At 53.8% G+C, this 27,543-nt stretch overlaps 1 protein-coding gene across 1 annotated transcript; it reads left to right on the top strand.

Moving 5' to 3' along the window:
* Positions 1 to 1,146: 1,146 nt before the first annotated feature.
* On the top strand, positions 1,147 to 27,361 carry Abca7 (ATP binding cassette subfamily A member 7). The gene is made up of 47 exons (XM_090339678.1): positions 1,147 to 1,457; positions 2,429 to 2,501; positions 2,592 to 2,685; positions 2,816 to 2,957; positions 3,049 to 3,161; positions 3,275 to 3,351; positions 5,011 to 5,091; positions 5,297 to 5,507; positions 5,588 to 5,727; positions 5,942 to 6,058; positions 6,148 to 6,315; positions 6,625 to 6,854; positions 7,231 to 7,407; positions 7,901 to 8,123; positions 8,269 to 8,490; positions 8,563 to 8,764; positions 9,083 to 9,193; positions 9,686 to 9,857; positions 10,472 to 10,603; positions 10,696 to 10,835; positions 11,557 to 11,694; positions 11,853 to 12,037; positions 12,141 to 12,213; positions 12,432 to 12,634; positions 13,382 to 13,430; positions 13,632 to 13,724; positions 13,808 to 13,962; positions 14,110 to 14,234; positions 14,325 to 14,423; positions 14,685 to 14,972; positions 15,136 to 15,168; positions 15,270 to 15,447; positions 15,530 to 15,699; positions 16,676 to 16,853; positions 17,188 to 17,303; positions 17,536 to 17,677; positions 17,767 to 17,890; positions 21,275 to 21,410; positions 21,494 to 21,614; positions 21,694 to 21,756; positions 24,093 to 24,199; positions 24,432 to 24,573; positions 25,159 to 25,293; positions 25,383 to 25,486; positions 25,798 to 25,890; positions 26,710 to 26,950; positions 27,057 to 27,361. The coding sequence occupies exons 2-47, from the start codon at positions 2,436 to 2,438 to the stop codon at positions 27,207 to 27,209; spliced, it is 6,462 nt and encodes a 2,153-aa protein (XP_090195804.1). The 5' UTR covers positions 1,147 to 1,457; positions 2,429 to 2,435; the 3' UTR covers positions 27,210 to 27,361.
* The last annotated feature ends 182 nt before the right edge of the window (positions 27,362 to 27,543 follow it).

The raw sequence follows: 27,543 nt of genomic DNA, 5'->3' as shown, positions 1-27,543 counted from the left end.
GAATAGGAAAGTCTGAGAGACTCTTATCTCCAATTACCACTAGAAAACTTGAAGTGGAGCTGTGCTTAAAAGTGGTGGATCTCTAACCTTGAGCGAAAAAGCTCAAGGACACCTCCCAGGTTCCTGAGTTCAAGCACCACACCAACAACAACAACAAAAAATTTAAAAATAAGAGTTGGGGGGCCGGGAGTTTGGCCTTGTGGTAGAGTGCTTGCCTAGCATGCACGAAGACCTGGGTTCAATTCCTTGGTACCACATGCATAGAAAAAGCCAGAAGTGGTGCTGTGACTCAAGTGGTAGAGTTCTAGCCTTGAGAAAGTCCAAATGACAGTGCTCAGGCCTTGAGCTCAAGGCGCAGGACTGGCAAATAAATAAATAAATAAGAGTTGGGCACCAGTAGCTCATGCCTGTAATTCTAGCTAAGATATGAGGATCATGGTTCTAAGGCAGCCCAGGCAAGACACTCCGGTAAGATTCTTCACATCCAATAAACAACTCAGGAAAGGCCAGAAGCAGCGCTGTCACTCATGAGCGCTGTCACTCTAGCCTTGAGCAAAAGGAGCCCAGGGACAGCACCCTGGCTCAGAATTCAAGCCCCAGAATGAGCAAATAATAATAATAATAATAATAATAATAATAATTTAATGGGGGTACCTGTTATAACCCAAAACTCGAACCTTAGGATGCTGGGGGCCCCTTCCTCTTCTGGCACCGCCTGGATCTCTGGCGGACCCCAGGGGTGAAGGGCGGGTGAATGTCTGCTGGCTGCAGACGGAGCCCCAGAGAATGCAGGACAGAAGGGTCTCCTGCAACAGGGCATTGCAGTATTGCAGCCGGCTGGCCAACAGCTATCCTTCCGACCCGTTGGACGTGTCCTGAGGACTGTCCCTCTAGGGACTACTGGGCAAGTTGCCCCCTCAAGGTGCTGCAGCAAAAGGCCCGCGGTCTCTTTAAGAAACCGGCTCTCCACGCTAGCCCGTAATCCCGCCTCCTCCTCGGTCTCGAGCTGCCAGCGGCGCCGGTTTGTGAGTGACGGTTATAGTGGCCAATAGTCGCGGTCGAGGGCGGGGCGGAGTTGGGCGCGGCTGGCGGCTGGGAGTCGCGAACAGGCTCCGCGGCCGGGTTGCTGCTCCCGGCTTGGGCTTCTCTTAAAGGGGCCGCGTACTCGGCCGCGGTGGGACAGAAAGGTGGCCAGAGCCCCGGGGGGTCTGGAACGGTGCGATGGACCCAGAGAAAGAAGAAGCCTCCAGACTCGAGAACAGCGGCAATGGGAGTTTGGAGGATGTTAGGAGGCAGATTCCCTAGGAACCAGTGGCGCTGACTGTCATTGGTTCTTGTAGTTCTTTCTGTGAGTATTAGGGGGTCGGTTGAATTAAACAGTTATTCTGGGAGGGGAGGGGCTGAACCTCTGGTCACTTAAAAGGGCCTTGACCGGCAAACACCTGCATAGCCTCTAGGTGATTAGAACAGCCCTAAGTCGCCTTCCCATTTTACAAATGTGGGCCTTTAGCCAGGTTCATTGGTCTTTGGCAACTCTCTGCACCTCTCCTTCCCCTTGTACACTAGATTAAGCTTGAGTTACAGAGTCCCAAGAAAATGACTGAGTCAGGAATCACTGGTTCTAGCTGGGGCTCTGCCTGCTGCTTTGAAAGATGAGGTTTGCCGCCTCACCCCCACTGTGGGTCTTTGTGCCTATGCCAGTGTTGGGGCTTGAACTTGGGCCTGGGTGCTATTAGGGTTGTTTTGTTTTTTTTTTTCCCTACTCAAAGATGTTGCTCTATCATTTAAGGCACAGTTCCATTTCTGGTGATTTGGTGGTTAGGTGGAGATAATAATCTCACACTAGGATTGACCTCCGATCTCAGGCTCCTAAATAGCTAGAATTACAGGCTTGAGCCATCAAGGTCAGGTGGCCCAGTGGTTGATCCCTTCTTGAGCTTCAGTTTCCACTACAGGAACATGAAGTGACACTGTAGTTCTGCCAGCCGGGCAGGTGACTCGTTCAGCACAGTAAATATTCGTTGTTATCATTGTGGGACTGTAGGGCAAAGAGAACACTTCTCCAGACCAGAGAAGAGTGTGGACCAAGATCCCCGGCAGGCTCTGGGTTGGCTTGGATGGAGCTTAGTGATGAAAGCATTAAGCCCCTCAGTCTTTAGAGGGCCTTCTAAAGCACAGCCTACTGAGGCCCATCAGAAATAGGCAGCCCTGGCAACCAATCAGCTTCATGAACGGCTGCGGGCAGGGTTCCCATTGGTTTACTGCATCTAAAGAATTTTCCCTTCTCCAATGCTTTAAGGAGCTTCCCAGAGTCCCGGGAGGCGGGGTGGAGGGATGCTGTTCAGAAAGGGACACAGTTGTTCAGAGTCACACAGCATGTCTTCAGCCTGACCCTTGTCCTGAGCCTTCCATCCTGTTCACTGTCCAGTGTCACCATGGCCTTCTGGACACAGCTAATGTTGCTGCTTTGGAAGAATTTCATATACCGCAAAAGACAACCGGTAATGCCAGGGTATGGAGGGGAGGGTGGGGCTGGCTGCAAGCGTGCCCCACGCACATCCACGGAGATCTCTGGCCTGTTTTCTCCCCAGATCCAGCTCCTGGTGGAATTACTGTGGCCTCTCTTCCTCTTCTTCATTCTGGTGGCCGTCCGCCATTCCCACCCCCCGGTGGAACACCATGAATGTAAGCTCCCCCCTTCTCCCCAGAGATCAGGCACAGGGGCCACAGCCAGTGCCTGATTCTGGCACCCACTTTGGCCCTGGAGGTGTGCAGTCACTGGGGAATCAGCTGCCGACATGGAATCTTTCCACAGGCCACTTCCCTAACAAGCCTCTGCCATCAGTGGGCACCCTGCCGTGGCTCCAAGGCCTAATTTGCAATGTGAACAACTCCTGCTTCCCTTCGCTGACCCCGGGAGAGAAGCCTGGAGTCCTTAGTAACTTCAAGGGCTCCTTGTGAGTCACAGCTGTTGGGACAGCCAGGCCAGGGGGCTCTGGACTTATAAGAGGCCAGAACCCCTACATCCTGTCTCTCTCTTGTATTCAGAATCTCCAGGCTGCTAGCTGATGCCCACATCGTGCTTGGGGGGCCCAATGCCCACAGGACACTGACTGCTCTAGGAAAACTGATGCCATTGCTGAAGAGTGTTGGCAATAAAAGTGAGGGGGCTGGGAAACTCTTGAGCCTCTCCTTGCCTGACTGTGAAATGGGCACAGGCAGCGGTTTTCATCCCAAGGTTCTAACCTTGTGTTTCTGTGCCTTCTTTCTCCAGCCTGGCCCCACTACAGTGGCCCACTGCAGGAACAACCCTCGCTGGCCATGAAGTTTCTGGGAATGCTGTCGCAAGGGGTGAGACAAGATTGGGGGAGGGCACTCCTTGCAGGATGAGCCAGAATCTCTCCATTCTAGGATCGGATTTCCGTCTCCAGAGCTGTCCCTGGCATGTGGACTGATGTTCTTTGTCCTGTCTTGCATTGTAGTAAAGAAATTGAATAAGCCAGGCCAGGAGTTTGGCCTAGTAGTAGTGTGCTTCCCTAGCATGCATGAAGACCTGGGTTCAATTCCTCGGTACCATATACTTAGAAAAAGCTGGAAGTGGTGCTGTGGCTCAAGTGGTAGAGCTCTAGCCTTGAGAAAGCCCAAGGACAGCACACAGGCCCTGAGTTCAAGCCCTGGGAATGGCATAAAAAAAACTCTTTGCTCCTTTCAAAGCTTTGGTTTCCTTGTTTGTGAAATGGGAATAATGGACATTTGGTAGGGCAGACTTGGCATGAAGTTCACTGTTTGCTTTTTTTCTTTTTTAAATTATTCCAATGTTGGGGCTTGGACTCAGTGCTGGGGTCCTGTCCCTTAGCTTTTTCACTCAAGGCTAGTGCTTTACTACTTGAGTCATTGCTTTACTTACAGCCTTTGTTTTTTTTTTTTTTTTTTTCTTTTTTTTTTTGCCAGTCCCGGCATTGTCCCTGAACTTCTTTTGCTCTAGGCTAGCACTCTACCACTTGAGCCTCAGTGCCAGTTTCAGCTTTCTCTGTTTATGTAGTACTGAGGAATTAACCCAGGTGGCTTCATGCATGCTAGGCAAGCACTCTACCACTAAGTCACATTTCCCAGTCCTACTTCAAACTTTTTGGTGATTAACTGGAGATAAGAATCTCAAAGCCAGGGCCGGGAGTTTGGCCTAGTGGTTAAAGTGTTTGCCTAGCATGCATGAAGACCCGGGTTCGATTCCTTGGTACCACATACATAGAAAAAAGCCGGAAGTGGTGCTGAGGCTCAAGTGGTAGAGCTCTAGCCTTGAGAAAGTCCAAGGCCAGTGTTCAGGCCTTGAGCTCAAGCCCAGTACTGGCAAAAAAAAAAAAAAAAAACAAGAATCTCAAAGCCAGGTGAGGTGGCTCATCCTATAATCCTAGCTACTCAGGAGGCTGAGATCTGAGGATCAAGATTCAAATCCAGCTCTGGCACTGATATGACCTTGAGATTCTTTTTTTTTTTTTTTGCCAGTCCTGGGCTTGGGCTCAGGGCTTGAGCACTGTCCTTGGACTTTCTCAAGGCTAGCACTCTACCACTTGAGCCTCAGCACCACTTCTGGCTTTTTGCTATGTATGTGGGGTACCGAGGAATTGAACCTGGGTCTTCATCCATGCTAGGCAAGCACTTTAACCACTAGGCCAAACTCCCGGCCCCCAACCTTGAGATTCTTATCTTCAATTAATCACTAGAAAATGGGAAGTGGGGCTGTGGCTCAAGGGGTTGAGTGGTAGCCTTGAGCTGAAGAGCTCAGGGACAACACCCAGGTGGAGAGGTAGGGCAGTATCCTTGAGCTGAAAAACTCAGGGACAGTGCCCAGGCCCAGAGTTCAAGCCCCAAGACCTATAAAAAAAAAAGTCTCAAAGATTTTTCTGCCCGGGTTGATTTCAAACTTTGATCCTCTGATCTCAGCCTATTAAGTAGCTAGGATTACAGGCCACTTGTGGCTGACTACTTTTTGTTCTTTTCATCTCCCTACAGGAATCTTTGTTGGTGGCACTGAGCCAATCACAGGAAACTGTAAATAGCTTTGTGGAAGCTGCTGAGAACTTAACTCAGGAGGTGAGACACACTCCTCCCCACTCCTAGCTACCCCCCCCCCCCAAACACACACCACATTTTTAGCCAGGAAGCAATAAGGGCAGATTGTCAGGTGGAATAGTGACAAAGAAGGGGCTCCTGGCTGGGTCCTTGTCCTGGTTGAAGGCTGGAAAGTGGGACGGTATTGAGGAAAGGTTACCAGTGCCCTCTGATGATCTCTTTTTAGCTCCTGGCTCTGCCCAGCTTGTTGGAGCTCAGGGCTGTGCTACAGAAACCCCAGGGGAGAAGCAGAACTCTGCAGCTGGTGTCAGAAGTCTTCTGCAATGCCAAGGGGCCCAGCAGCCCAGGTAATCTCTCTCTCAACTGGTATGAAGACAGCCAACTCAAGGAATTGACACGGCCGGAGCCAACACTGCCCCTGAGTGTTCATAACCTAAGTGAGTGACCGACCTCAGTGTCCCTGTTTGAAAAGTGGGTGGAGGGTGTGGGATATAGACTCATGATACCTCCACGCCAGGCCCTGCCTGCTATGACCTGATAAAGATTCTGCATGGCAACCAGATAACTCTGATGCTCTGGAGACATCTGAAGCCACTGGTCCATGGGAAACTTCTATTTGCACCTGACACAAATTTTACTCGGCAGCTCATGGCCCAGGTGAGGGCGGGGGCCTGGTGCTGGGGCAGGAGGGGACTGATTGGCAGAACTCACACAGTACTCTCGGTGTAGATGGGGTAGAGCTAAACCTGCTCAGACTATGGGAGATGTCAAGGAAACCAGCGTGTAAAGACTCAGAGATGGGGTGAGATGAAGGTACTGGCTCCTCACAGCATTCCTAGAATCATCTCCTGACTTCCCTCCCTCTTCCCAGGTGAATCGGACCTTCGAGGAGCTGGCTCTGCTGAGGGATATCAAGGAGGTCTGGGAGGTGGTGGGTCCCCAGGTCTTTAACTTCATGAACAACAGTGACAATGTGGCCATGCTGCAGGTGGGTTGGAGGGGAAGCCTTCCCAGGGCAAGAAAGAGGCTCACGCTGGGGGCTCCTCAGCTGACAGTCCCCTCACGCATCTTCCCCAGACGCTCCTGGAAATGCAGAACAGAGGGCAGGGAAGGCCCGGATCTGGAGGCTCTGGCAGAGCTAAGGCAATCCGATCCTTCCTGAACCCCAGCAGGGGACGCTACAGTTGGCGGAATGCCCATGATGACATGGGACTCGTAGTGGACTTCCTGGGCACAATGATGGAGGTGAGCTTGCTGACCATTTGGGGATCTCAGGAAGGGGACATATCACACAAGTCTTGCCTTGGGGACACAACAGGGAAGGGGTGAGGGGGGCTCTGTCCTTGGAGGATCTGAGCAGAATGACCTTTGGGGGTTCATAGAGGCTTGAGAGGGGCCAGCCTGCTGTTTAGGGGGTCTGAACAGGTCACCGGAAACAGGGAGGGGACATCAGCTTGGCCTCAGGTCCCTGGGGGGGTGTGGTGGTGGAGGGGAATGGCCAGAGGGTCCAAGAGTCAGGCAGATCTCAGCCCCTGGGATTCAATGCCCTCCCAGTGTGTCACCCTGGACAAGCTGGAGGCCGCACCTTCTGAGGCAGCCCTGGTGTCACGGGCCCTGGACCTTCTTGAAGAGAGTCGTCTCTGGGCGGGCATCGTCTTCCTGGGGCCAGAGGATTCCCAGAATCCCGAAGAGATGTCAGCTCCAGGCTTGGGCCCTGTCCACCTGCGGGTCAAGATTCGCATGGACATCGACCATGTCACAAGGACCAGTGAGATCATGGACAAGTGAGGGCAGGGCAGGGGTGGGGCCAAATGTATGCGGGGCAGGGCCTAGAAGCGGTGGGTGGGGCTAAGGGCATTCAGCTTATTTGAGATCATGATAGATAGTTTTGCCTGTTGGCAACTGTGATAGGAAGATAAGCAGTAGGTAGGCAGTACTGACAAAGGCCTAGTAGGCAGAGCCACGGGCACCATTGACCAATAATGATGGGGCAGGGCCAAAGGTCTAGTGGGTAAAGTGGGAATGTGTATTAGTAGAGCTTAACCATTGGCTGGCTGGGCACAAAATTCTGCCCACTGAATCACAGTGGAGTCAGAAGGGCAGAACCAAGGCTGTTATGGATAAGGCCACCTACAGCTGACCACTTCTGTCTCCTGGAAGGTTTTGGGAGCCTGGCCCATCTGCAGATCCTCTGATGGACCTTCACTATGTGTGGGGCGGCTTCGTGTACCTGCAGGACCTACTGGAGAGTGCAGCTGTTCGGGTGCTCAGCGGAGTCCAGCCCCGGGTGGGCCTCTACCTGCAGCAGATGCCCTATCCCTGCTATGTGGATGACCTGTGAGCATCATGGCCCCTCCTCACTCTCTCTGCCACCAGTCTTCAGGGTTGGAGTGGGGGCCTGGGTTTGGTTTAGAGCAGTCAAGCACTCACCAGCTGCCCCGAGGTGTGTCCAGGTACAGGAAAAACACAGCCTGCACTAAGAGCTGCGACTCGAAGGCTGGATCTGAGGGGTGTGTGTGTTCACACGTGCAGGTACTAGGGCTTGAACTCAGGGCCCACAGTTCTGCTTTTGGCTTTTGGGGGTGGTTAATTGAAAATATGTATATCTCTCAACTTTGTCTGGCTTTGAACTGAGATCCTTAGATCTCAGCTTGCTAAGCAGTTGGGATTATAGGTGTGAGCCACCAGCTCCTAGCTAGGATCTGAGTTCTAAAGCATGGGGGATACAGCTGGTTGAAATTGTTGAATTCTCAGGATTCACGGGTCATATCAGATGTGTGGGTAGGGGAGCTGTGCAGGGTCCTTGACTGTACCCCGCCCTGCACCCCAGGTTCTTACGTGTCTTGAGCCAGTTGCTGCCTCTCTTCCTGACGTTGTCCTGGATCTACTCAGTGGCGCTGACGGTGAAGGCCGTGGTGCGTGAAAAGGAAACACGACTACGAGACACGATGCGTGCCATGGGGCTCAGCCGTGGGGTTCTCTGGCTGGGATGGTTCATCAGTTGCCTTTGGCCTTTCCTTCTCAGTGCCGCGTTGCTGGTGATGGTACTCAAGGTGAGCGTGGCATAGCCTTTGCTGCTACTCAGGATCGGTGCAGCTCGGCCTTCCTGGCTTCATGATGGGGCTGGAGGGTTAGAAGCAGGATGCGGGGCGTTTCAAGCCCCCATCCTGGAAGTCTCAACTATCTTTGCCTTCCCAGCTGGGAAACATTCTCCCCTACAGCAACCCGCTTGTCCTCTTCCTGTTCCTGGCGACCTTCTCGGTAGCCACTGTGGTCCAGAGCTTTTTGCTGAGTGCCTTCTTCTCCCATGCCAACCTGGCAGCCGCCTGCGGGGGCCTCATCTACTTCTCGCTCTATCTACCCTATGTGCTGTGCGTGTCGTGGCGGGAGCAGCTGCGCACCGGAGGCCGCGTGGCTGCGGTGAGTCAGGCCTGGTGGTGGCGGTGCCCTGGGCCGTGCTCCATCGCTGACCCCACTCGTGTCCTCCCGCAGAGCTTGCTGTCACAAGTGGCCTTCGGCTTCGGGTGCGAGAGCCTGGCGCTGCTGGAGGAACAGGGTGAGGGCGCACAGTGGCACAACCTGGGCATTGGACCCACGGGCGACATCTTCAGCCTGGCACAGGTCTCGGGCCTCCTGCTGCTGGATGCTGCGCTCTATGGCCTGGCCCTGTGGTACCTGGAGGCTGTGTGCCCAGGTGTGCTGCTACGGGACACAGGGCAGGGGCTGGGGGGGGGGTGGGGGCTTCCCCATACCTGGAAGCTCCGATCCAGGTGATCTCCCAGAAGGGCCGGGGTTTCAGCTGGGGCGCCTGGGCCTGAGCACAGGAGACTGCATCTTCCAACAGAGATAGGGGTGAGATGGGGGGGCTTTTGGCACAGTGCACAGGTGCCTGGCTTGGAGGAGTAGTGCCCTGGCTGTTCCCACACCTGCCCAGATTCCAGGTGTGTGGCCAGTCGTCAGCACACATCAACGGGGAATAACAGCAGGCATAACTGGGCATGTCTTCCTGCAGGACAGTATGGGATCCCAGAACCATGGAATTTTCCCTTCCAGAGGAGCTACTGGTGTGGACTTGGAGCCCCCCAAGGTCCTGCCCCAGCGCCTGCCCCTCAAGACCCGAAAGGTGAGGCCTAGGAGCTTTGTTGGTTGGTTGGTGAGTTGCAGGGCTTGAACTCAGGGCCTGGGCCCTGTCCCTGAGGCTCTTTGAGCTCGAGGAAGGCTAGCACTGTATCACTTTGAGCCTCAGTGCCACTTATGGTGTTCTGAGTGGTCGCACAGGGGCTCTTCTGCCAGGGATGCTTCAAACTGCAGTCCTCAGATATCAAGTTTCTTTATTTTTTTATGTTTTGTTTTGCCAGTCCTGGGCTTGAGCTCAGGGCCTGAGCACTGTCCTTGGACTTTCTCAAGGCTAGAGCTCTACCACTTGAGCCTCAGCACCACTTCCGGCTTTTTTCTATGTATGTGGTACCAAGGAATCGAACCCGGGTCTTTGTGCATGGTAGACAAGCACTCTACCACTAGGCCAAACTCTAGCCCCTGGACCCCCCACCTGACAGAGACCAGCTCTGATGAACCCCAGGGTTCCCCGGGGTGATCTGGCCCTCCCTTCCTGCAGTGCTGGTAGAAGAGGTGCCACCTGGCCTGAACCCCGGAGTCTCCATCCGGGGTCTGGAGAAGCGCTTTCCTGGCAGTACACAGCCGGCCCTGCGTGGACTGACCCTGGATTTCTACCATGGCCACATCACTGCCTTCCTAGGTCACAACGGAGCAGGCAAAACCACCACACTGTGAGCCAGCCACCCCCTCCCTCCCCTGGCCTCAGGGCACTTGCTGATTTGGTGGGGGTGGGAAGCCCAGTCCACTGTGGGCACAAAGTGTGCTCAGTACCTTTCCTCTGAGCCGCCTCAGTTTCTCTCTTCTGTGAAATGGGACATAGCCGGGCCCCAGGGGTTCATAGCTGTAATCCTAACTACTCAGGAGGCTTGGATCAGGGGGCGGGGGGTCACAGTTCAAAGCCAGCCCAGGCAGGAAAATCTGTGAGCCTCATCTCAAGTTAATCACATGAAAACTTGGAGGTGGTGCTACGGCTCAAAGTGGTAGAATGCTAGCCTTAAGCAGAAAATCCCAGGGACAGTGCCCAGGCCCTGAGTTCAAACCCCATGACTAACAATTTTTTTTTTTTAAAGCTCAGTGACAGTGTTCAAGCCTAAACTCAAATCCCAGGACCAGCACACATGCACACACTAATACTACTACTAATAATTAATAATAGTAATAATATGATGAGACAGACCCCTTAGGCTGAGCATATGGAAGGTAAATGTGAATGCAGGTAGCCCTTCTCTCCGTGGAGGGGTCCTCTCTGTGGTGGGGTGCTGCTCTGAGCCTTCTGTACCCCCAGGTCTATCCTGAGTGGCCTCTTTCCACCCACTGGAGGCTCAGCTTTTGTCCTGGGCCATGATGTGCGTTCCAGCATGGCAGCCATCCGGCCTCACCTGGGCATCTGCCCACAGTACAACGTGCTGTTTGACATGTATGTCACGGGTGCTGTGTGCAGAGCAGGGGTGGGCATCCTGTGGCACCTCTCTCACCACAATGGCCTCTGTTGGCCACCCCTGGCTGCAGGCTGACCGTAGAGGAGCATGTGTGGTTTTACGGCCGGCTGAAGGGTCTAAGCGCAGCTGCAGTAGGTCCAGAGCAGGAACGTCTGTTGCAAGATGTCGGACTTGTCCCCAAGCGGCTGGCACAGACACGCCACCTGTCAGGTGAGCCAGCCTGGGGTGTCATCTCCACAGAGGGAGGATGATAGGAAGCCAGGGTACTGGGGTCTCCTGGGAGGAAGAAAAGGCAACACTGAGCCAGGCATTGCGGTTCACAGCTGTGATCCTAGCTACTCAGGAGGCTGGGGTCTGAGGATCATGGTTTGAAGCCAGCCCAGATAGGAAAGCCTGTGAGGTTATTAGTAGTAGTAGTAGTAGTAGTGGGTTATGGGGCTTGAATTCAGGGACTGGGCACTGTCCCTGAGTTTTTCTACTCAAGGCTGGCTCTCTGCCACTTTGAGCCATAGTGCCATTTCCAGTTTTCCAGTGGTTCATTGGAAATAAGACTCCTGCTGTCTTTCCTGCCGAGACTGACTTTGAACCATGATCTTCAGATCTCTGCCTCCTGAGTAGCTAGGATAACAGGTGTGAGCCACCGGCACCCAGCTTGTGAGGTTCTTATCTTCAATTAACTCACAAAAAGCCAGGAGTGGAACTATGGATGGCTCTAGTGGTAGAGTGTTAGCCTTGAGCCCAAAAAGCTCAGGTACAGAAACTAGACCCTGAGTTCAAGACCAGGTCCAGCGAGCACACACACACACACACACACACATACACACACACACACACACACACACACACACACACACACACACACACGGGGCAACAGTGGAGAGGTAGTGGAGGGAGGGTCATGCTGAGATTGACACCCTCTTCCCCCATTCAGGTGGAATGCAGAGAAAGCTGTCTGTAGCCATTGCTTTTGTGGGTGGCTCCCAAGTGGTTATCTTGGATGAACCTACTGCTGGAGTGGATCCTGCTTCCCGCCGCAGTATTTGGGAACTTCTGCTCAAATACCGAGAGGGTAAGGAAGAGGTAGGAGGGCCTGAGGTCCACGTGCATTCTGCTTGCACAGAGTTCCTTTCTGACAAGGCAGTCAGTGGTGGGAGGGTGTTTTGCAGGTTGAATAGGAGTTTTCTACCCACAGCATGGGTAGAGACCAGGTGGCCGGATGGTTCACAGGTCGCACACTGATTCTCTCCACCCACCACCTGGATGAGGCAGAGCTACTGGGAGATCGTGTGGCCATGGTGGCAGCTGGCCGCCTGTGCTGCTGTGGGTCTCCACTCTTTCTACGACGTCACCTGGGCTCTGGCTACTACCTGACCCTGGTGAAGAAGTCCCCACCCCTGAATCCCAGTGAGAAGGTGAGAGCCAAAACTGGCTTGTGACCTCTGACCCCTCACCTCTGACTTCCGGGCTCTGTTCAACCCGATGGCTTTTTCTCAGTCATTGTCCTTCTGCCTGCAGACTGACACTGACTCAAAGGACAATCTTGGTGCCACACAGGAGGGGGAGCCGGACCACCAGAACCACGTAGCTGGTACTGACTGGGCGTGGAGGCCCCCAAAGGAGGGGTCGGGTGGGGTTTTCATTCAAGGTACCCCAGACTGGACCCATAACTTTGCCTTGGGCCACAGGACGAATGGTGACTTCGATCCTGAGTTGAGCCCCATGGGTTTGGGAGGAACGGGGGACAGGGGCTCTGGGGCGGGGGTCCTGGGCTTATCAGGGTCCTTGAGGGACCTCCTGTTCCTTCAGGTTCATCCCAGCTCCTGGCCCTCGTGCAGTACTCGGTGCCAGGGGCACGGCTGGTGGAGGAGCTGCCTCATGAAATGGTGCTGGCCCTACCTTATTCCGGTGCCCTCGATGGCAGCTTCGCCGCACTCTTCCAGGAGCTGGACCAAGGCCTGGGGGCACTGGGCTACACTGGCTATGGGATTTCGGACACCAGCCTTGAGGAGGTGTGGGGCGGAGGGAGCTACCTGGAGGGCTTCCTGGAGGAGGGAGCTGTGGCGGATGAATAGCAGTCTTTCACTGTGACTGGTTCTGAGGCTTACTCGGGACTTTACCCGTTCATGCACAATTTTCATTCCAGCCTAATAGTCTACCAGTTGAGTCACAACTCTACTTCTAGTGTTTTGTTTTGTGATTCATTGGAGATAAGAGTCTCATGGACTTTTCTGCCCAGGTTGGCTTTGAACTGTGATCCTCACATCTCAGCCTCCTGAGTAGCTGGGATCACAGGTGGGAGCCACTGGCACCTGGCACTTGGGGGATTTTTTTTGTTGTTGTTTTGGGCCAGGCCTAGGACTTGAGCTCAGGGCCTGAGCACTGTCCTTGGACTTTCTCAAGGCTAGAGCTCTACCACTTGAGCCTCAGCACCACTTCCGGCTTTTTTTCTATGTCTCTGGTACTGAGGAATCAAACCTGGGTCTTCATGCATGCTAGGCAAGCACTCTACTATTAGGCCAAACTCTGGCCCCATGAAGTACTTTAAAAAAAATATTATTATTGGAAATAAGCATCTCAAAGACTTTGTTGCCTGGGCTGGCTTCAAACTGAGATTCTCAGAGTAGCTCGAATTATGGGCATGAGCCACCAGTGCGTGGTGGGAGTCGTGGATAGCAAGAGGCCAGCACCCCTGGGGGAGGCTGAAAGGACCCTTCCCAGAATCCCCTTGTTCCTGAGATCCCTCTCTGCCTCTGTAGATCTTCCTGAAGGTGGTGGATGACTGTGCTATGGACTCAGACAAGGAGGGTATGGCCAGGTTCCCTGACCTTTCACCCTTGACCCTGACCCAAAGCTGACCCTGGTCTGAATCCAAGTCCTAATCCCCAACGGAGCCTGTCCTTTGTGCCCAGCCCTGAATTCTGACCTTTCCCTTCCTAACTCTTTCCCTTGACCCTGATCCCAGCCTGGCACACTCATCTTGGTTTCTGGTCTCGGTTGGCTTGGCAGATGGCAGTCCTGGACAGCAGCCGAGTACCCGGGTTGCCCCTCTCCGGTTCAAGACACTGACAGAAGCCTCAGCCCTGGAGAATGGGGAGCCAGGTGAGTCCCCCAACTCCCTGGCCCTTTCTGCGTCAGGTCTTCATAGTGTGAGATTGATCCCTGACCTCTCCCTTCTGTCACAGCTGGATCAGCCCAAGAGAGTCAGGCCCTGCGTGGTGGTGGGACGGTGGCTGCAGGCCAGGTTCAGGGCACCGCATTGATCTGCCAGCAGCTCCAGGCCTTGCTTCTCAAGCGTTTTCTACTGGCGCGTCGCAGCCGCCGTGGTCTGTTTGCCCAGGTGAGGGAAACTTGGCTTAACTGCATGTGAACTGCTTATGGGGGGGGGGGTGTTGTAGAGCAGGAGCAAGGAGGAGGGTGTGCATACTGGAAAGGGGGGTGGAGACTGCAGCTCATGGCCTGGTTACCCCCCCGCCCGCATCCCCAGATTGTGCTGCCCGCCCTGTTTGTGGGCTTGACTCTGGTGTTTAGCAGAATCCTGCCTCCTTTTGACGACTACCCAATTCTTCAGCTCACTCCTGACATGTATGGTGCCCAAGTCTCCTTCTTCAGGTGGGTGCAGGGAAGAGCAGGGCTTGTCCGGGGAGGGAGGGCTAGGATCATGGAGTTACAATCCTGACCTTTCATCGTCTTCCCCGCCAGTGTGGACGCACCAGGGGACCCAGTTCAGGCCCGCCTGCTTGAAGCCCTGCTCAGTGAGGCAGGGCTAGATGCGCCCTGCCTGCAGAACACCTCCACCAGGTGATGCCCTCAGCTTGGGTTCTGCTCCTTCTGGCCTTGTCCCCCACCCCCCACCCCTGGGCTCTAACTCCACTTTCTTCTCTGGATACCCAGTCCTCGCCGTCTTCCCTCCCACACCTGGAGAGCTCTGATCTCAGATGTCCCTCCTGGAATCTAGTCTCACTGGGATCCTGCCTCAGTTTCCCTCCCAGGTTCCGGGGTGGGCACACAGCATGTCTAGTCAAGGTTGTCAGTGTTCATGGTCGATATTGACTCCCACAGGGAGCCTGGGCACACACAGCGTCCTGCGTGCCAGTTCTCTGTTCCCAAGATTCCTGATGATATAGCTGAAGCCTTGGCCCATGGCAACTGGACCATGGAATCCCCATCCCCTGATTGCCAGTGTAGCCAGTCTGGTACCCTCCGCCTGCTCCCTGACTGCCCAGCTGGGGCTGGCGGCCCCCCGCCACCCCAGGCTGAGGCCAGCTCCGGGGAGGTGGTACAGAACCTGACAGGCCGGAACCTGAGCGATTTCCTGGTGAAGACCTATCCACGCTTGGTGCATGAGGGGTGAGCAACCACTGGGTGTGGGTCTGGCAGGGTCTGGCTTCAAGAATGCTCTGCCAGGAACTTCCCAGTGCCCTCCACCCTCGCCTTTCCCACCCTAGCTCTTCCATACCTCCACATCCTTCCTATCTCACTCTGTGTCCCCCTCATCCCTGACTCTCCGCAGCCTGAAGACCAAGGAGTGGGTAAATGAGGTCAGGTAAGAAGGGACTCAGTGTTGGGAGTTCCCTACCCTGTCCCTTTTCCATGCACTCAAGTGGCTCTCTACCTACCTCCACTGCCTCCCCTCCCCCCCCCCAGATATGGGGGCTTCTCTCTAGGGGGCCGAAATCCGAACCTCCCCACAGGACGTGAGGTGGGCCGCACAGTGGAGTTACTCCGAGTGCTACTGAACCCCCAAGCCGGTGGAACTCTGGACAGGATCCTGAACAACCTCACAGAAATGGCTCGCGGCCTAGATCGGCAGAGTAACCTCAAGGTGGGAACTGAAAGCAGCAGGCAACAGGCAGCCGGAGTGAGGTGTCTGTATACCCTGACGTGGTGTTCTTGTCTCCATCCAGATCTGGTTCAACAACAAGGGCTCTCATGCCATGGTGGCCTTTCTCAACCGAGCCAACAACGCACTCCTACAGGCCCTCACGCCCTCTGGCCCCGCCCACCACTCCCACAGCATCACCACATTCAACCACCCACTGAACCTGACCAAACAACAGCTGTCTGAGGCTTCACTGTGAGTCTCTCTGGCACAGCCTCCAGCCATGGTGATGGTGGTATGACTGGTTGTGGAGACTGGATTGAAATTCTGGCCATATGTTTTTTTTTCAGGATCAGCAGGCTCAAGGCTTTCTTAGCAGCCTGCATGTCCTTTTTCCTGCCATTTTTTTTCCCCTTACCAATTTTTATCCTACCAGTTAAGCATCAGTGGCTCATTGCTATCATCCTAGCTACTCAGGAGGCTGAGATTTAAGGATCACAGTTCGAAGCCAGTCTGGGCAGGAAAGTCTATAAGCCTCTCATCTCCAACAAATCACCAAAACAAAGCTGGGAGTGGAGTTTTGGTTTAAGTGGTAGAGTACGTTGAATAGAAAAGCTAAGGGACAGCCAGGTGTGGGGGCTCACATCTGTCATCCTAGCTATTCAGGAGACTGAGCTCTGAGGATCGAGGTACAAAACCAGTCCAGGCACTAAAGTCTGTGAGACTTATCTCCAATTAACCATCAGAAACCCGGAAGCGGTGTTGTGGCTCAAGGGGCAGGGTGGTAGCCTTGAGCTGAAGAGTTCAGGGACAGCGCCCAGTGAAGGGACAACAGTTAGGCATTCAAGCTCAAGTTCCCGCACAAAAAGAACAAGAACAAAAACAGGGCCAGGCGTATAGCCTAGTGGTAGAGTGCTAGCCTAGCACGCACAAAGCCCTGGGTTCAATTCCTGGATACCACATACACAGAAAAAACCAGAAGTGATACTGTGGCACAAGTAGTAGAGCTCTAGCCTCGAGAAAGCTCAAAGATGGTTCCCGGGCCCTGAGTTTAAACCCCAGGACTGGCAAAGAAAAAGAAAAAGAAAAAAGGAAAGAAACAATGTCTATCCAACCAGACAACTCCCTACAAGGACTCCCCCCGCCCCCTTACCCCAGATATCCCTTCCCCTCTCCCCACCACCAATGGGCACAGAGACCTTTGTCTACTCCATTGCACCCTCACTCCCAGGATGGCCTCCTCAGTGGACCTCCTTGTCGCCATCTGTGTGATCTTCGCCATGTCCTTCGTCCCCGCCAGCTTCACCCTTGTGCTCATCGAGGAGCGGGTCACTCGAGCCAAACACCTGCAGCTCCTTGGGGGCCTGTCCCCGACCCTTTACTGGCTCGGCAACTTTCTCTGGGACATGGTGCGGGGGCTGCCTGGGTGGGATAGGGCAGGGAATAGAACTGCTTGTCACTGCCTCTTGCAGCAGGGGCGGGGCTTGGGCAAGATGGAATGAGCTAGATCCTGAGGACTGGGGGAAATTTCTTGCTCTTCTGCACACACACACAAAAACAAAAAGCAGCGAGGCTGGGATTGGGGAAGGTGGTTTTGGTGATGGAACACGGCCTAGCATGTATAGAATCCTGGGTGCTCTCTGGAGTACCAAAATCAATCCATCAAGGAAAGAAGAGGTGGGGCTTAGGGGCGGCGGAAGTTCCTGCCCCTCACGTGTTGAGGTAACTCTGTCTCCATTGCAGTGTAACTGCTTGGTGACTGTGTGCGTAGTGGTTCTCATCTTCCTGGCCTTCCAGCAGAAAGCATACGTGTCCTCCGCAAACCTGCCTGCTCTCCTGCTCTTGCTGCTATTGTACGGGTAAGGCTTTATTTACATCCCCCAGGCCCTGTGCTTTCCCATCTCCCGCCTGCTCTGGGACTCTGCACACCTACAGGAGAAGATGTGGAGGGGGATCGAATGAATTCAAGATGGTGTGCCAGGGTGACCGTTCTCATTCCTATACATTGAGTCCTGAGGCAGAACATGGGAGGGGAGGGCTGCACTTCATTCAGTGCTCAGAGTAATCAGATAACTCCTCTCGTCTTCCCAGCTGGTCCATCACACCACTCATGTACCCAGCCTCCTTCTTCTTCTCCATACCCAGCACAGCCTACGTGGTTCTCACTTGCATCAACCTCTTCATTGGCATTAACAGCACCGTGGCCACTTTTGTGCTTGAGGCCTTCGATCAGGTGGGGTTCAGCGGGGCTGGGGTTGGGACTAGGCGAAAGGTATTGTCCTCACCCCTCCTGACCCACCCACTTCCTCTGACCCAGAGCAGACGCTGCGGGATGTGAGCAAGACCTTGAAGAACGTCTTCCTGATTTTCCCCCACTTCTGCCTGGGCCGAGGGCTTATGGACATGGTGAAGAACCAGGCCGTAGCGGATGCCTTTAAGCACTTGGGTGAGAACTCCCTGTTGGGTGGAGCTGTGGCCTTGGAAGTGCCACCCTACAGTTGACTTTATAGGCTGAGGACAAAATGTTTCCAGGGAGAGAACCAGGAATATTAGGTGGCCCTAAGGTTCCTTCAGGTTACAGGTACCTTAAAAAGAACAAAACAAAAAAAGCACTCATACCAAGTACCTGATGGCTCACGCTTCTAATCCTAGCTACTGAGGAGACTGAAAACTGAGAACTGTAGTTCAAAGCCAACCTGGGCAGGAGCTCGTGAGACTCTTTATCTCCAGTTTTTTACCCCAAAAGCCAGAAGTGGAGCTGTGGCTCAAATGGTAGAGCGCTAGCCTTGAACAAAAGAAGCTCAAGGACAGTGCCCAAACCTTGAGGTCAAGCCCCAGGAGTGGCCAAAAAAAGAAAGAAAGAAAGGAAGAAAAAAAAGGGTTAATTAGTTGGGGGTGTGCCTGCCTCAGTTGGTAGAGTGCTAGCCAATTAGCAAAAGTGTCAGGTACAGCCTTTGAGTCCTGGTCTTGAACCTGAAAAAAATGTAAAAAGGAAAAAAGTTAATTCTACCTTCAGTCATTTAATAAGAGATCTAAGGCTCCAAAATAGGGGAAATAGAGATTCTATGTCAATTAGACCCCCCAACTGAGCATCTTATCAGATATAGCTCCTTTCCCTTAAGAATACATTGGTGGGAAGCCAGGCACAGTGGCTCACACTTGTAATCCTAGCTACTTAGGAAGCTGAGATCTGAGGATCTAGGTTCAAAGTCAGTCTGGGCATGAAAGTCCATGAGACTCTTATCTCCAATTAACCACCAGAAAAACTGAAGTGGTACAGTGATTCAAAGTCCTTGAGCTGAAGAGCTCAGTGACTGCACCCAGGCCCAGAGTTCAAGCCCCATGACTCCCCCCCCCCCCCCGCCAAAAAAAATAGCAAAAACCACATTGGTGGGGCTAGGAGTGTGGCCTAGTGGTAGAGTGCTAGTCTAGCATACATGAAGCCATGGGTTCCATTCCTTAGAACCACATATACAGAAGAAGCTGGAAGTGACACTTTGGCTCAAATGGTAGAGCACTAGAAAGCTCAAGGACAGTTCCCTGAGTTCAGGCACCAGGACTGGGAAAAAAAAAATACATTGCCAGGCAATGGTATCTCACATGTGTAACCCTAGCTACTCAGGAGGTTGAGATCTGAGGATCATAGTTCAAAGCCTGTCCGGGCAGAAAAGGCTGTGAGACTCTTATCTCTAATAACTACCAGAAAACCAAAAGAGGCACTGTGACTCAAAGTGGTAGAGCGCTAGCCTTGAGAAAGCTCAAGGACAGTGCCCAGGCCTGAGTTCAAGCCCCATGACAAAAAAAAAAAGGAAGAAAGAAAGAGAGAGAGAGAATACATTGGTAACTGGATGCTGGTGACTTACACCTATAATCCTAACTACTCAAGAGGCAGAAATCTGAGGACTGGGGTTTGATGTCAGCCTGGGTGCAAAAGTATATATAACTTGGGGCCGGGAGTTTGGCCTAGTGGTTAAAGTGCTTGCCTAGCATGCATGAAGACCCGGCTTCGATTCCTCGGTACCACATACATAGAAAAAAGCTGGAAGTGGTGCTGAGGCTCAAGTGGTAGAGCTCTAGCCTTGAGAAAGTCCAAGGACAGTGCTCAGGCCCTGAGTTCAAGCCCAGGACTGGCAAAAAAAAAAAAAAAGTATATATAACTTATATATAACTTAGCCAGCAAAATGTTAAAAGTAGTAGCATCAGCCTTGAGTGAAAAAGGTAAGGAAGAATCAGGTCCTTAGTTAATGAGAGAGGGGGGGGGAGGAGAGAGAGAGGAGAAAGGGAAGAGATAAAAAAGAACCCATTGGGGGACTGGGAGTTTGGCCTAGTGGTTAAAGTGCTTGCCTAGCATGCAAGAAGACCCAGGTTCGATTCCTCGGTACCACATACATAGAAAAAGCCAGAAGTGGTGCTATGGCTCAAGTGGTAGAGCTCTAGCCTTGAGAAAGTTCAAGGACAGTGCTCAGGCCCTGAGCTCAAGCCCAGGACTGGCAAAAAAAAAAAAAAAAAAAGAACCCATTGGGTGCTGGTAGTTTAGCCTAGTGTCAGAGTGCTTCCCTACATGCACAAAGACCTGGTTTGTTTCCTCTGAACCACATACATAGAAAAGAGGAAACGTGCTATGGCTCAAGTGTGGAGTTCTAGCCTTGAGGAAAAAGTCCAAGGATAGTGCTCAGGCCCTGAGTTCAAGCCCCAGGACTAGCAAAAAAAAAAAAAAAGAATCCGCTGGCACTGGGCAGCAGGGGCTCATGCCTATAATCTTAGCTATTCAATGAGATGTGATCATTGCAGTTCAAAGCCAGCCCAGGTAGACAAATCCAAGAGACCTTCATCTGCAATTGACAAGAAAAAATAAGGAGGTATGACTCAAGTGGTAGAGTTGCCAGCCATGAGTGAAAAAGCTGAGCAAGAGGACCTAAGTTTAAGCCCTAGTCCTGGCACACATGTGTGGACACACACACACACACACACACACACACACACACACACACACACACAGATAAGATCCTTAAGTATCCCTGCCTTTAACAGCATGGTCCTGGGTAGGCTTAATCTGGAGAGGGTGCTAGGCACCAAGTCCCTTTTTTTGTTTTTTGGTCCAGGACCGGCCTCAAACTTGGTATGTTATCTTTTTGCTTGTTGGCTAACGTCTACCAACTGAGTCACACCTTCAACTCCCTTTTTTCATTCTGTTGATCTTGAGACTTGAACTCAGGGCCTGGGCGCTGTCCCTGAGCTCATCAGCTCAAGGCTACCAACCTAACCTTGAGCCACAGCACCACTTCCTGTTTTTCTAGAGGTTAATTGGAGATCAGAGTCTCAGGTCCTTTTGTGCCTGGGCTGGCTTTGAACATTGACCCTCAGATCTCAGCCTCCTGAGTAGTTAGAATTACAGGCGTGAGCCATTGTGCCCAGCTTCCTAGGCTCCTTTTTTTTTTTTTTTTTTTTGCCAATCTTGGGCTTGAGCTCAGGGCCTGAGCACTGTCCTTGGACTTTCTCAAGACTTGAGCTTCAGCACCACTTCTGGCTTTTTTTTTTTTCTATGTATGTGGTACCGAGGAATTGAACCTGCGTCTTCATGCATGCTAGGCAAGCACTCTACCACTAGGCCAAACTCCTGGCCCCTTCCTGGGCTCTTTTACTCAAGTCTAGGGCTTTACTATTTTGAGCCACAGTTTAATTTCCAACATGTTGGGTAGTTTAGTTGACAGACTCTCCTGCCCCAGCTGGCTTTGAACTCCAATCCCCAGCCTTTCAGACTGCTGGGATTACAGGTGTGAGCCTTGTGTGCCCAGACCCAAGTCCTTTTTTTATTTTTTAATCTTCACAGGAGACAGGGATTTCGAGTTCAAGTCCCCCCTACACTGGGATGTGGTCGGCAAGAACCTTTTGGCCATGGTGGTAGAGGGGCCTCTCTTCCTCCTCCTCACGCTTCTCCTCCAGCACCGCAGCTACCTCCTGCCACAGTCAGTGAGGATCAGGGGTGGGTGAGCCAGAGGCCAAGAGCCAAAGCCCCACCTGGGTGCCACTCCTGTCTCTCTGTCTTCAGACCCAGCCTAAGGCTTCCGCCACCATTGGGAGAAGAGGATGAGGATGTGGCACTGGAGCGGAAGCGAGTCACCCAAGGGCACACCGAGGGGGATGTGTTGGTGCTCAGGGACCTGAGCAAGGTAGGGAGAGGAGGGCAGAGTGCCGGGTGGGAGGACTCTGTAGGCCCATCTCCTTTCTCAAAGACCTGAACCCCTCCAGGTGTACCGTGGGCAGAGGATGCCAGCTGTTGATGGCCTGTGTCTGGGGATTCCCCCTGGGGAGGTGAGTTCTGAGTAGAGCGCTCAATGCCGGGGCAAGGGGTGTCTGTGTAGCCATATGCTTGCTGCCATTTATTTACTGGTTTCTTTATTTTTACTAGTCCTGGGGCTTGAACTCTGGGCCTGGGCCTTGTCCCTAAGCCTCTTGGTGCTCTTGGCTAGTGCTCTCCCAGTGGAGGCACAGCACCACCTCCAGCTTTCTCTGAGTACTTTATCAGAGTCGTATGGACTCTTCCGCCTGGGCCGGCTCCCAACAGTGATCCTCAGATCTTAGCCTTCTGAATAGCTAGGATTACAGGCCTGAGCCACCAGAGCCTGGCTCACTCTTCTCTTTTCTTTTGTCCTTTCTTTTTTTTTTTTTTTTGGCCAGTCCTAGGGCTTGAACTCAGGGCCCGAGCACTGTCCTTGGGCTTTCTCAAGGCTACAGCTCTACCACTTGAGAGCTCACCACCACTTCCGGCTTTTTTCTATGTATGTGATACCTAGGAATCAAACCTAGGTCTTTGTGCATGCTAGGCAAGCACTCCACCACTAGGCCAAACTCCTAGCCCCCAGTCTTTGTGCTTGCTTGGCAAGCCCTCTACCACTAGGCCACATCCCTAGTCTCTTAAAACATTTTTTTTTCTGGTAGGTCATGGGGCTTGAACTCAGCCTCGGTGCTATCCCTGAGCTCTTCAGCTCAAGGATACCACCCTACCCTTGAGCCACACCCCACTTCTCATTTTCTAGAGGTTAATTGGAGATAAGAGTCTCAGGTCTTTTTGTGCCTGGGCTGGCCTTGAACCTTGATCTTCAGATCTCAGCCTTCTAAGTAGCTAGGATTACAGGCGTGAGCCACCACACCTGGCCCTTAAAACATTCTTTATTATGTTTATTATTATTATTATGAGTACTGTTTTTTGGTCATTGGTCATGGGACTTGAACTCTGGCCCTGGGCACTGTCCCTGAGCTCTTCAGCTCAAGACTACCACCCTATCTTTTGGGCCACAGCGCCATTTCCGGTTTTCTGGTGGTTAATTGAAGATAAGAGTCTCACGGACTTTAATGCCTAGGCTGGGTTTGAACCATGATCCTCAGATCTTAGCCTCCTCAGTAGCTAGGATTACAGGTGTGAGCCACCATACCTGGTAATGAGTATGTCTTTTTGAAGTACTAGGACTGGAACCCAAGGCCTTGCTTCCCCACTGAGTCATATCCCTTACTCTTGAGCTCTTATTTTGTGTTAACACATCCTTATTAAGCACTTACTACATACTTACATTTATTGAGTACTCACCAAATATATACTGAATGCTACTTTTGTCAACCAGCTTTTAGCATACTGTGTGTACATGCTCACACAGGCCTCTGTACTGGGACTCGATTCAAAGCCTCCCACTCTTGCTCAGTTTTTTTGTACATGGCTGGTGTTCTACCATTTGAGCCACAGCTCCATTTCTGGCTTTTTGCTGGTTAATTAGAAATAAAAGTCTTATGGATTTTTGCTCAAGCTGGGTTTGAACTAGGGTCCTCCTATCTCAGGCTCCTGAGCAGCTAGAATTACAGATGTGAGCCACTGGCAGTCTCTTTACCAAGCAACTACAATGTCTTGGGACTCCTGTCCAACTCTGGCTTATTTCCCAGCCTGAATAATCACGGCGGGGGGGGCTATTTTTCATTAACTCCCCCCTGTGTACATAAGAAATTTAAAAATCTCATGCTGATTCAATACTGGTTGAATTGACTAAGCCTCGAACTCTCTACCTGATACTTTGCTCATTGGCTGGCACTCTTACCAACTGAGCCATGCTTGCAACCCTTTGCTTTAGGGTTAGACTCTTTTCTAAGAACTCTATTATGTGCCAGAATCTATTAAATATTAAAAATTATTCCCTGTTAGGTAATAGCTTAAAAACCTCTCCATATACCCTAAGTATTTCTTTTTCCTTTTTTTTTTGTTTTGTTTTGTTGTTGTTGTTGGCCATGGGGCTTAAATTCAGGGCCTGAGTGCTGTCCCTGAGTTGTTAATGTTTTTATTTATCTTTGCTCCAGACTAGCACTGTAGCGCTTGGGCCACAGATTTGCTTCTGGCTTTTTTAATGTTTAACTGGAGATAAGAGTTTCACAGACTTTACTGTCCAGGCTGGCTTTGAACCATGATCCTCAGATCTCAGCCTCCTGAGTAGCTAGGATGACAGGCATGAGCCACCAGCCCCTGGCTTTACTTCAGTATTTCTGTCCCATGGCTTCCTATAGCCCACAACCCTCCATGCAGAAATCAGAAACCAGGCCACAGGAGAAGCTTCTGGAGAGAGGACCCAGGGCCTTACTGATTGCTGGTGTCTATGGGTTCCTCACAGTGTTTTGGACTTCTGGGAGTGAACGGAGCAGGAAAAACGACCACCTTTCGAATGGTGACTGGGGACACGTTGCCCAGCAGTGGTGAGGCGGTGCTGGCAGGCCACAGGTGCCAGAGCCTCTCATGGGAATGAGATGCCTGAAATTCTTGTTCTTCCCTGGCCTTACCCCTTCCCAGCATGGACTATGATCTCCAACCTGTGAACCAAGCTCTGAAACACCCTGTCCGTTACTATGGTGGTCCTGGGTGGGTGAACTCTGAGACTCCCTATGTATGCTACCAGTATGGACTGGGCCTGCGGCTAGCCAGTTCTCCAAACCTCCTGTTCCCTCTCTCCCAGCGTGGTGAAGGAACCAGGCAAAGCGCACCGCCGCATGGGTTACTGTCCCCAGTCGGATGCCATCTTCGAATTGCTAACAGGTCGTGAGCACCTGGAACTCTTTGCACGCCTGCACGGTGTGCCTGAGGCTCAAGTGGCACAGGTGAGACCTCCACCTTCCACCTGGGCCTCACAGGCTCCCAGAGGCTCCTAGATTCAGTGCTCCCTGGTAGGCTCTGATGCAGGGCTCACCACGCCCAGACTTCAGTCCAAGCCTGAGTGTTTTTGTTCTTGTCTCCACCCCCTGCCATCCTGGCCCAATCAGAAGTGCTGTTTCTACTCTATGCCCCACCCCACTAAGCTTCCACACTACTCTGGGCCATCAACCCTTACCAGGCATCCTTGGCGCCCTGTCCCAGTTTAGGGCTTGACGTCCTCCTCTCTCTCCCGACCGTCTCCACTTGGTTCACTTTACCTTTCACCTGCTCGTTGGCCTGCCCCCACCACCCCTGCCCGCCCTGGTCTCACATCACCTCAAACCCAGGGCCTAGGAGCTGTCCTCCAACTTTCACACCCAAGGTTGGGCTTATACCCCTTGACCCACTTCCACATTTTTTTTGCTAGTTAACTGGAGATAAAGAGTATTACGGACTTTCTTGCTGGGGCTGCCTTGGAACGGGGTAACTGATCCCAGGCCTGACCCACCTGTGCTCGGAGGCCTCATGCCCCTTCTGGGCCCGCCCCACAGATAGCTAGCCTGGGCCTGGCTCGCCTGGGGCTCCCTGGTTACGCCGACAGACCCGCAGGCACCTACAGCGGAGGCAACAAACGGAAGCTGGCCACAGCCATTTCGCTGGTGGGGGATCCCGCTGTGGTGTTTCTGGTGCGTGGGGTGTGGTGTGGGCCGGGGGTGGGGGTCGGGGCTGGAGCATGTGCAGTGACCTGACCTAGGACATGTGGCTTTCTCCCCAGGACGAGCCCACCACAGGCATGGACCCCGGTGCCAGGCGCTTCCTCTGGAACAGCCTGCTGTCCGTGGTGCGGGAGGGGCGCTCCGTGGTGCTCACCTCGCACAGGTGCCTCGCCCCTCCTCACCCCGCTCCCTCCACACCGGATGCCTAGGGCTGAGGGTCTAGCAGGCTCCAGGGAGAGGCTGGTGGGAACACAGGGCCACCCGGATCGGGCCATCCCAGATCAGGCCATCTCGACCTCATCTCCCTACCGAGTCGGCGGGACCCCCATGGTGAAGGAACACGCGGTGATGGTGCCAGCCTAGGCCCAGCAGCAATTGCCCAGAGAGGGGTGATCCCCCCGGAGGGAAAGGGTCTGGTCTGGGATCATGCGAGGCCTCCCCACGCTCACGGAGCTGGGCTGTCTGTCCCCACAGCATGGAGGAGTGTGAAGCTCTCTGCACACGCCTGGCCATCATGGTGAACGGGCGATTCCGCTGCCTGGGCAGCGGGCAGCATCTCAAGAGCAGGTGAGCAGCGAGGTCTTCAGGCAAGTGTGGAGACACTAGACAGAGTGAGGGCTGGGCTTGTGGGAGGAGTGGTCCCCGCGCTAGGATGATGAATGAGCCTCCAGATGAACGAGGGAGCAGGGAGCGTGGGGTCCATGGGCTTCCTGGGGGCCTTCGTGGAGGCGGAGCCGGAGAGAGACGGTGGCTGTGGGCGGGGCCTCGGGAGGGCGGGGTTCCCGCAAGGGCGGAGCCTCGGGAGGGTGGGGTCCCTGGAGGGCGGGGCCTCGGGAGGGCGGGGTTTCCCATGAGGGCGGAGCCTCGGGAGGGTGGGGGTCCCTGGAGGGCGGGGCCTCGGGAGGGCGGGGTTCCCGTGAGGGCGGAGCCTCGGGAGGGCGGGGCCCCGGGAGGGCGGGACCTCGGAAGGGCTGGGCCCCGGGAGGGCGGGGCCTCTGGAGGGTGGGGCCCCGGGAGGGCGGGACCTCGGGAGGGCGGGCCCCTGTGAGGGCGGGGCCTCGGGAGGGCGGGGCAGAAGAGCTGGGAGACAGAGTTTGGGGAAGGGCTCACTTGTAGGGGAGGGAGCCCGAGTGGTGAGGGGGCCCATGGGGTCTGGGCGGCGTCGGAGGAGGTTGGGTGGGTGGAGAAGGGCTGAGGTGGGTAGGGTCTGGGAGTGGGTGGGGCTTTCGGGTAGGGGAAGGATGGGCGCCTTGGCGGCTGGGGCCGGGAGCCAGGCTGGAGTAAGGTAGGGGAAGGGCATGTGGCTGTCGATCTTGGGGAGCTAGGCTAGAAGAAAGGGGAGGCTGTGTGGACGTGTACGGTAGCCCCGGCCCCCCACCCCTCCAGATTCGGGTCTGGCCATACACTGACCCTGAGCGTCCCGGCGGACCAGACCGAGCGGGCAGCGGCCTTTGTGGCGGCGACGTTCCCCGGGGCCGAGCTTCGAGAAGCGCACGGAAGCCGCCTGCGCTTCCAGCTGCCGCCTGGAGGGCGCTGCGCTCTGTCGCACGTATTTGGAGAGCTAGCGGCACATGGCGCAGAGCACGGCGTGGAGGACTTCTCCGTGAGCCAAACCACTCTGGAGGAGGTGACCGCAGCGCCAGGATGGGACTGGAGGAGGAACTGGGCTCACGACCCTCGACTGACAGCCCCTCCTGTCTTTTCCTGTCCCCTCTGTGCCACCCATCTGCCAGGTATTCCTATACTTCTCCGAAGACCAGGGCAAAGAAGATGAGCATCACCAGCCTGAAACTGGAGGGGACGTAGACTCTCAATCAGGCCCGCAGCGTCCCAAACGCATCAGCCGATTGCTCGAGGACTCCAGCATGGTGGAGACAGTGCTCTGAGCCTCTCTGATGTGGGGGGGAGGTGGTGGGCCCTTGGGGGACTCTTGGGAGGCCCCGAGAAGCAAGGCTATAAGTCCTGGTGCCTCGGTGCCACGCTGCAGAACTCAAGCATCCCTGGAGAAAATAAAGAGAAGTCATGCAGAGATGGCATGGCAGAACCGTGTGCCCGTGTGGCAGGCAACGTTTGTACAACACAGGGCCCCTTGCATGCTGAGTAGAGGTGATCTGTGGAGTAGACATAAGCTTAGCTACAGCTGCTTTGAGCCTACTCAGTGGGGAGCCCACACAAAGGAGCCTGGCCACTGGTACCCAGAGAACTGTGTGCCCATGTGGG

This window comes from Megascapheus bottae, chromosome 1 (genome assembly GCF_031878675.1).
Source record: "Megascapheus bottae isolate mThoBot1 chromosome 1, mThoBot2.hap1, whole genome shotgun sequence".
Lineage (NCBI taxonomy): Eukaryota > Metazoa > Chordata > Mammalia > Rodentia > Geomyidae > Megascapheus > Megascapheus bottae.
Note: the sequence above shows the minus strand (reverse complement) of the source record. Positions and strands in the feature narration are given on the sequence as shown.

What these genes read in the sequence shown, in the direction of transcription:
- Abca7 (XM_090339678.1), top strand. Translation starts at nt 2,436, where the DNA reads ATGGCCTTCTGGACACAGCTAATGTTGCTGCTTTGGAAGAATTTCATA. An exon ending in CCTGGAGAATGGGGAGCCAG is followed by an intron (nt 13,725 to 13,807) that starts GTGAGTCCCCCA and finishes CTTCTGTCACAG; the next exon opens with CTGGATCAGCCCAAGAGAGT. An exon ending in GGGCAGCATCTCAAGAGCAG is followed by an intron (nt 25,891 to 26,709) that starts GTGAGCAGCGAG and finishes CCACCCCTCCAG; the next exon opens with ATTCGGGTCTGGCCATACAC.